This window comes from Physella acuta, unplaced genomic scaffold (genome assembly GCF_028476545.2).
Source record: "Physella acuta isolate Inbredline_101_S28 unplaced genomic scaffold, ASM2847654v3 ptg000502l, whole genome shotgun sequence".
NCBI lineage: Eukaryota > Metazoa > Mollusca > Gastropoda > Physidae > Physella > Physella acuta.
This window is the reverse complement of record NW_026732021.1, coordinates 945,344-955,000: the sequence shown is the minus strand read 5'-3', so window position 1 is coordinate 955,000 and position 9,657 is coordinate 945,344. Positions and strand designations below refer to the sequence as shown.

The 9,657-nt window shown below is 39.4% G+C and overlaps 1 protein-coding gene across 1 annotated transcript in view; it reads left to right on the top strand.

Moving 5' to 3' along the window:
- The first annotated feature begins 3,126 nt into the window (after nt 1-3,126).
- LOC131944644 (IQ motif and SEC7 domain-containing protein 1) overlaps nt 3,127-9,657 on the top strand; it is a 74,609-nt gene continuing 68,078 nt past the window's right edge. Inside the window, exon 1 of the mRNA XM_059305385.1 lies at nt 3,127-3,964. Coding sequence (XP_059161368.1) covers nt 3,720-3,964 — 245 coding nt within the window. The 5' untranslated portion in view covers nt 3,127-3,719. The remainder of the gene's footprint in view (nt 3,965-9,657) is intronic.

Here is a 9,657-nt window from a genome sequence, read left to right as displayed (position 1 = left end):
GGACGACCCCCTTATCGTGAAAAGAAGAAAACCTAAGTTTCTACATTTTAAAACGCAAACTTATGCTGATGTAATATTTTTATGTCTTATTTTTTAATTCGGAAACTGCCGGGAGGAGGGAGGGGGTGTCAATTATCTTAATTTAACAGTTCCAATCTGCACCTAAATGCAGTGGCGGAACTAGAAAAAAATGGCCCCCCCGCAAAAAAATTTTTTAGGCCCCTATATATATATATATATATATATATATATATATATATATATATATATATATATATATATATATATATATATATATATATATATATATATATATATATATATATATATATATATATATATATATATATATATATATATATATATATATATATATATATATATATATATATATATATATATATATATATATATATATATATATATATATATATATATATATCGGGTGCAGTGGCGTAGCGAGGTCGGGTGTCACCCGGTGCGGCACTTAATGGTGTCACCCCCCCCCCCCCCAGAGGCATAGAGACCCTTCCCAGGGACAAACTTTCAAATTTTCGATTTGCACCCCCCCCCCCCCTCAAGTTTTCGATTTGCACCCCCCCCCCCCCCCATCAAGTTTTCGATTTGCACCCCCCCTCTAACTTTCGATTTGCACCCCCCCCTCGAGTTTTTCTCTATATATTTTGCTATTTTTTGCCTTGGTGTCACCCCCCTAAATGGTGTCACCCGGTGCGGTCCGCACCCCCCGCCCCCCCCCCCCCCCCCCCCAAAGAAATTAAATTTATATAATTTATATAGAAAATATATACTTTTAACAGTGCCCGCCCCCCCCCCTCCGAAAATTTCAAGTGCCCCCCCCCCCCCCCCGAAGAAAAAAGTCTGGAAGAAACACTGCCAAAGACCCACCCATATTATAACCGAATATAACCCCTCCCCGTTACGGGCTAAACATGAAATTAAACATTAATACATTTAAAGGTGATATAGATCTTTTGGTTGTTTTTAGGCTTAAAAGCTAGATCATTGTATCCTAAATTTGATTAACTTTAATGTATTTACTATTTAGTGTTAATAACTAATGTTCAATTAATACGTGTACTAATTATAAAACAATTAATAATATAAAGACGAGCCTTACCTTCCTTGTTGTGTGAATTAGACTCGTCAACAAAATACTTCATCAGGTAAATGAACAACTACTGACTAGTGTCTTTAACAAAATGTGCAGAAGTTGTCAGTTTACAGTTCAGTAGTTCATAGACGGTTCGTTAATCTATGCATTACATCTTATTGTAAGAGTAAGGGTGTGGTGAGGGGTAGAGGTGAGGGGTAGGGGTGAGAGGGGGGTGAGAGGGGGGTGAGGGGGGAGGGGTGAGAGTTGGGAAGGTTCAAGGGAAGGGGACTAGAAAGTGCCGATAAACATCTACATCAATAGTGCCGACTTTTTCCGGTCGTCTAGAAGACCAGAATAGTCGCCGCAACATTTCCCCAGCCCGATTTCAAAGCGTGCCGGCAAAAACTTCAGATGCTTCGCTAAAGGGAGATAACTTAAACTTTCACAAGTTTATTGATACAGTTGTTAAAGTAAAAATGAACGCAATTATAAATGTATGACATCGAAATAAATAATTAAATTCTTGTAGAGTCCAGGCCAGTAGTTTAAACACACAATCATATATATATATATATATACATATATATATATATATATATATATATATATATATATATATATATATATATATATATTTAATAATGTAAACAATATAACAATCCTTTTTTGTTCTCCTAATCGACGCCACTAAAAGTAAAAAGGTAGGCTACGTCTTTGAAGTTGTCTATATGTCTGGCGGTCTCTCGAGCTATATTCTGTGCATTTTTCTCAAAGACGTTTGCCGACTATCGTGTTTTTTTGTAACTGTAGAAGAAAGATAACTCAACCTCCACCTAATTTTAAAAAAAAAAAATTAATTTAAATTTTTTTTTTTTTTACATTTTTTTTAAAAATAATTTAGCCAGGATTTTTGGGCCCCCAATCGGTCTGCCCCCCCCCCCCCGCATTGCGGTGTCTGGCGGCACTGTTGTTCCGCCCCTGCGTCTTTGAAGTTGTCTATATGTCTGGCGGTCTCTCGAGCTATATTCTGTACATTTTTTTCAAAGACGTTTGCCGACTATCGTGTTTTTTTGTAACTGTAGAAGAAAGATAACTCGACCTCCACCTAATTTTTAAAAAAAAAAATTTAATTTTTTTTTGTTTTAATTTTTTTTTTACATTTTTTTAAAATAATTTAGCCAGGATTTTTGGGCCCCCAATCGGTCTGCCCCCCCCCCCCCCCCCCGCATTGCGGTGTCTGGCGGCACTGTTGTTCCGCCCCTGCGTCTTTGAAGTTGTCTATATGTCTGGCGGTCTCTCGAGCTATATTCTGTACATTTTTTTCAAAGACGTTTGCCGACTATCGTGTTTTTTTGTAACTGTAGAAGAAAGATAACTCGACCTCCACCTATTTTTTTTTTTTTTTTTTTTTAAATTTTTTATTTTAAATTTTTTTTTTAAATAATTTAGCCGGGATTTTTTGGGCCCCCATTCGGTCTGGGTCCCACCGCATTGCGGGGTCTGGCGGCACTGTAGTTCCGCCCCTGCCTAAATGTGACAATATTTGTGGAAATAGTGTTGTGTTTGGGATTTTAGTGCCTAGGTTTATTGGGTTCAGTAAGCCAATTTTTTTTTACCATTTATAGTCTGCCCTCGCTTCCCCCCCCCCCCCCCCTTCTATGCGTAGTACTAGATTTTTAAAAATATTAACACCGCTTCATTGAACACCCGATAACCGCGTTACTGGCATAGTTCACCGGGTTGACGACTCGACAGTCATAACACTAGGTCACGCTGACTTTTCAGTTCTACCTTTGACACCTTTGGTCGCGGCCAAATTAACTTTCCTCACCGAGGGCAATTTATTCACGTAATTGTCTCGTTAGATAACTCTCAGTTCACCTGCGCAGGTAAAGGCGGAGCGACAGTCCAGCAGCCGATTAGATCGCGCCCCCTCCCGATACTGCGCCGCGACACCACCTGACTTCCGGCCTAGTTTCGTGTGTGTACAAAAGTTTCGGGTCAACGCGCTGTGACTGACACATCGAGGCCGTGGACACGACCGTTGTCGTGTGCTGTTACGTGCCGTGTTCTGCTTGACCTGTGTGCTGGCCATTGTTTTATGGTCGGATTTCACCACCAGCACACACCCGTGTTGATAACAGCCAGCCGACGTAGTATCGTGTGCTGGCGTGTTTTCCTTTTCTTGCTGGAGTTATCTTTGCAATCAAGAAATCATCGCGAGGCAGGTAGGCCAAGCGAAGCATAGCGTTGGAACAGTACCGGATTATGAATATGTGGTGTATGTCTATGTGAATAGTGCCGCGGGCTATGTGTTACACCATATCGTACAGGAAGTCGTGGTTTAATTCTTTTGTCGTCTGCTAAAACTACGGATGTGTGCTTTGTTATTATTTTTAACAAAGCAAATTATTCTAGATCTAGTTCTACTTAGTACAGTACTCAAGATTAGTACAATGGTCGCTTATTTAAATAAAATAAGAAATACTAGCGTAAACAGAACGGTATTGTCACAAGTCTTCCTAGAAGATTAGTCAGTGTGTCTGTCTTGACAGTCACACATTACTGCATGTACGTACTTCTGCTAAAGCCATAATCTTCAGACATGGATTCCAGAACCAAAAGACTATCTGACCTTGACCCTGAACTGACCAGTCTACCAGCAGACGTAGAAAAAAGGATTCTGTCTATCCTCGAAGACCGGGATAAGATTATCCTACTACAGAGGCAGCAGATCGAGCGACTGGACTCGGAACTTCGACAAGTCCGAATTGAAAGGGATTTACTTCAAGTCCGTTTGACTGACCGCGGTGACCCCGCTACTCCTGGGTCACTGGGCGATTCCAGCAGGTAAGGACAAATATTTTCTTTTCTCTTTTTACAGCTCTCACCTTTGAACCCTTCATTCACTCTACGAATATTAGATGAAAATAGCACGAATATAAAAACTATGTTCTGTTGTTGGTGACTTTGGTTTGGGTTTAGATTGGAAAAATTTTCCCGTCTAGTGTAAACACCCACTGGACAATGGATATTAAATTAACAATACAACACTGTGTTGTATGAAGTGTTGTGCTTGTCCCTAGTTCTGAGCCGTCTTGGTGTAAAACTGAGGCACACAAAAAAATTGATTGAAAAAAAAGCTCTAGATTTAGTTAGATCTACTGCATTGGACCACATGATCGAGATGGTATTTGTTGATAAGCAACACACTTGCCTATTGATGTCCGATAACTATTATTAAACCAAACATTGAGAGTGGATGTTTCCATACCAGTGGTGTGGTGATATGGCAAATGTATTGTACAACAACCTTAAATACAATACCTGTACTTTGTTACATTACCTTTAAAGCTAAAACATAAGACGAATCATGCGCAGTTGGTCAACAGTTTTATCTTTATCAGTGGATTAAAACGATTGTTGACCGAGAAATTTTCAAATATACTGTTAGGGTGGGGTTTTTCCCCAGGGAGGGGGGGGGGTGGATTAAGTGTGTGAGAGAAAGAGTTAGGGGGTGTGTCACATTTTGAAACGTCATTGTTCTCTAGTCTAATGTGTAAATTATACCGAGAAAAAAAAATTAATCAACATTAAAAAAAAAAAAAAACCTTGGCAAGCTATCAGATTTGCCCATATTTTTTTGTTTGAATAAATGACGTGTAGAGATTCTGAGAGGATGGTGTGTTTGTGTGTGCGTGGGGGGGGGGGGGGGGGGAATTGCTTTAAAAACGTTAAAAGGCAAAACTCGCAAGCTAGATAAGCAAGCTTTGAGCTGAAGATCTCAAAGAGAATGGGGGGGGGGGGCTGGGAGGAGAATTTCAGGTGAAAATTTAACGCCTTTGTTGTGTATATCAGGTGTTGAGTAGCTGAAAGCTATACGTACACAATCTTTGTAATGGGATTATAGTTCTGTATCGCGTTGAGAACTATACGTACACAATCTTTGTAATGGGATTACAGCTCTGTATTGCATGTGTAAGCAAACTATGCCTAAGTGATGTATGGGCTAACATATTCGTATGTTCCACACATCACAATACATGCTCATATAACGTCAACTCTAGCTGATGCAACAAAGAGGGTATACAGCTAGCAGGATATGGTATAATTTAGAGATACGTTTAGGTTTGGGTTAGCTAACGTTATCAGCGAATCATTTTCAATAATTTTTTCTCTTCACTTCTGTGTCTGACTAACAGGCAAGTACCCCTTCATGGCGACACACGTCCCTATCATGACTGGCTTCCTCTTGAAGTCTCACGTAGATTTATTGTCTCAGTCTAGAGTTGAATAATTTCACGCACCTGATAAGATATGGTTGGCCCTGCACTCAGGGGTGCTGTTTATCGCTCGAGATTGTTCTGCGAGTGCCCCACACTGCCCACTTGTCACAGTTCTGGACATGGTACTGGGCATACCGAATGTCATTTTGTAACGGCCAGTTTTTGTACGACTGGCTTTATTGGCGATTTGCATTTAAGTGGCCCTGTCATGTGATAAACATAGTTAGATCTACTGTCACCAGCTTCGATGTATTTTATTAACACGTTTTTCTTAACTCAGCTTCGCGTTTGTTTGTTTGTTTGTTGTTAAAATTGACATCGAAAATTAGCCCACTTCTGATTGCTCTATAGATCTGAAATTTGGCATGCAGGTTACTTTCGCCTAACAATTTCAGATGCAATCATAAAAACTAGCAATTAGAGACCGTAATTAGCTTAATTTAATTACGCCCTAAGGACCATAAAATTGAGGACATGATTTCTAAAGATACCGACAAGACTGAAGACCTATTGACACAGTTACTTCGGCCCCAATCGATGTGAGCGCGCTGGCCGTGATCGTATAGTGGTTAGTACTTCGCGTTGTGGCCGCGACAACCCAGGTTCGAATCCTGGTCGCTCAAGATTTTTAGTCCGTGTATTTATAAACACTTAGTCAAGTCATACTTAATCAAGTCATTGGATAAAGTAGAAAATAAACTATATAAAAATTTTTTTTTAAAAACCACGTTTTTCATGTGTAGCAACGGACTAAAAAGGAGAAAATAAAATACTTAAAAAAACTTTTTAAAAAACCACGTTTTTCTTGTGGACTAAAAAGTAGAAAATAACTATTTACATACATTTGATGACAAAAAACGTGGGTCGGGCAGATGGGTCGGGAAATTTGATGGTGAACGTACCCACGTTTTTTGTCATCAAATGTATGTAAATAGTTATTTTCTACTTTTTAGTCCACAAGAAAAACGTGGTTTTTTAAAAAGTTTTTTTAAGTATTTTATTTTGTTGTAATATTTACTAATATGGAGAAGCTTTATTGCAATGGGGAGGATCTAGCTTTCTTTGTAATAAAAGTTGTAAGCATATACATACACACACACACACACACACACACACACACACACACATATATATATATATATATATATATATATATATATATATATATATATATATATATATATATATATATATATTATATATATATATATATATATATATATATATATATATATATATATATATATATACAGGAAGGTAATTGAATGAAATGCAAACCCTGCTCCCCTCACCCCCATACACTCGTAGTTCTAGAAAGATATCCGCTTTCCCACAGGAATTGTCGGCCCACATTTTGTTGTGTCAGGTTTGTTCCTGGTGTTGGGAAGCTGGTCACGTAGGTCATCTGATCACGTAGGTCACCTGGTCACGCAGGTCATCTGGTCGCCGTGTCCGACGTGAAACCCAATAGGTACCATGCCGCACGGGGCGTCACTTGATTGACAGCCTGTCAAGTAGTGAACAACGGCGGGGTCGGGAGTTCAACTTCCGCCACTGCCAACTCTGGTACACGACATATGTAGCCGTCAAACAGTGTGAAACTGTTGTGTACTCTTGGGTTAGCCGTACCTACATAGCCATATAAGTGGTATCCACGAAAACAGTGGTCAGACCATAAACCTTCCTCTAACTCTAAATATAATCTTTAGCAAAAAATGGAACAGGAATATTTTAATATGACCCAATGAATATTAAACTTGTTAAACGATCTATGCCAGTGGCGAAGGCATGTGATGTAGGGGAGTGAGTGTTATAGAACTTCTATAGTATAAGCTGCCCCACCTCAAGTTATAGCAATATACACGCCGCTTTCAAAGCTTCCAGTTTGGAATTTTGAAAGTCATAAAACCATCATCGTTCTCAAAATGTATGTAATATACAAGGATACGCCACTAATCTATTGAATAACACAGACCAATGCACATGTTTATGTAAGACTAGGCTACATACGGTGGAGTTCACCGATAACGGAATATCTCGTCTGCTAGCTATCAGGTTATCAACATATGTTCCAGTCCAGCACGCCTGGCCACGTCCGGTCTTTGTAGCCATGTTCTCATGTAGCCCTGTTCCTATGTTCCCATATAGCCATGTTCTGATGAGGCTGTATTCAGATATCGCCAACATGTAGCAGTACACATCCTTTATACATTTGTGCCCATGTAACCGAGTTCCTGTTCCCATGTAACCATGTTCCCATATAGTCATGTTCCCATTTAGCCGAGTTCCATATAGCCGTGTTCCTATGTTCTCATGTAGCAGTGTACTGATGAGACTGTATTCGGATATCGCCACATATAGCAGTACACGTCTTTTAGACAAATGTGTTCGTGTAGCTGGAATAGCCTACAAACCCAAAACCTAACACACACAAAAACAACAGCACTTTCTGTATCCCTAGCGCTAACCCTAACCCTAAGGGTTATTAAATATCGGCGATGCCAGCTTAAGGAATCTGCGTGTAAGCTTAACCAATCGATACGACCCGCCTATGCGTGCCCCGAGTTTAGAAAATCCAGCTATTATAAAAATATTTATTTAATACCCCGGCGAAATCTGATAAAATTGGGCGCGTTTTTAATTTAAAGATATTTTTATGCCATATTTTCGTAGGGCTTATGACGTATGAGCATATAGATGGGAATTAGAGGATTCGATTTTTCTTCTGACCTATAAAGCTGATCGCCTGAGAAAATTGCGTATCGGTGGAGCCCAGTCTAAGCACACACTATTGGGTGTCGGCTAACATGGAGTGTAGGAGTCGGGTAAATTCCCGGGAAGTCTGGTATGACTGTACACCGCATGCACCGTGCCTACACTGTAAGCGGCGCCACTCTTTGTCCGGGTAGGTTTCCCTACACAAGGTGTGGTGGACTTGACAAAAACACGGCGTAGATAATTTTTTTCTATTGTTACGATGGGTGGCGGAGTCGTCCTAGGACACCCGCCCCCCCCCCCCCCCCCCATCCTGTCCCTTGAGTGCTACATGTTAACCTGGCGTGACACAGAATCAGAATCGAGTTGTTTTTTTTTAAATTTTATTTTAATTGGGTGCTGAAGTTGATCCGCACACACCACTTAGCGAGAAGAAAACACCTTAACAGATCAATTGTAGCAGGCGAACAAAAGAAATAAACCGGGAGTGATCTCCCCTAAACTTTCTCGAATATTTTTATATAAAATAACAGGGGATGGGAACTCGGGCTATAGACATGATTTTTAATCCATTTTAAATACTTAAAGTTTTAAAAATAGAATAAAATCTCGTAGACAAAAGAATTGCACTCCAAGTGAACGCTAAATAAAAAAGCGCATAATAGTGCGCAATATTATTAGTACTTTAAAAATTTACATTAGTTTTTTGAGAAATCGGAAGTAGCGTAAATTACTACTTCCGTTCAACGGAAATGACTCAAAATTTAACAGAAGGTAGAGAATTAGATCTTTTACTTACATATGAAATTTTGTTTATCTATCTGAAATAGTACTCAAGTTATATGCTTTTGAAAATTTCAAAGTAGAAAAAGTACCACTTCCGGTTATCAGAAATCGCTCAAAAGTTGATACGGATCTACGATTTTGATAAAATACTTATATATGAAATTTCATCAACCTAGCTGTAACGGTACTCAAGTTATCGTGTTTACACACGGACAGACAGACAGACACACAGACAGACACACAGACAGACACACAGACATACGGACAAGATTGCAAAATTATGTTTTTCCGTATCAGTGAGATGTAAAACGTGCACGATTACAATACTTTCTCTATACTTCGTATATACGAGAAAGTAAAAAAGGATCAGTTAAATTGTTTAGAAATGCCAGAATGGTAAAGCTAGACATGGATTTAAAGTAATTAAAGACAACCATCACAAAAGCACTATATCTAAAGAATTAAATCAGCTACAGAGTCTAATAGTGGTCCTAGATTCTGATAGTGGTCCTAGAGTCTGATAGTGGTCCTAGATTCTAGTCCTAGAGTCTAGTCCTAAAGTCTGATAGTGGTCCTAGAGTCTGATAGTGGTCCTAGTGTGTGATAGTGGTCCTAGAGTCTGGTAGTGGTCCTAGTCTGATAGTGGTCCTAGAGTCTGATAGTGGTCCTAGAGTCTGATGGTGGTCCTAGAGTCTGGTAGTGGTCCTAGTCTGATAGTGGTCCTAGAGTCTGATAGTGGTCCTAGAGTCTGATAGT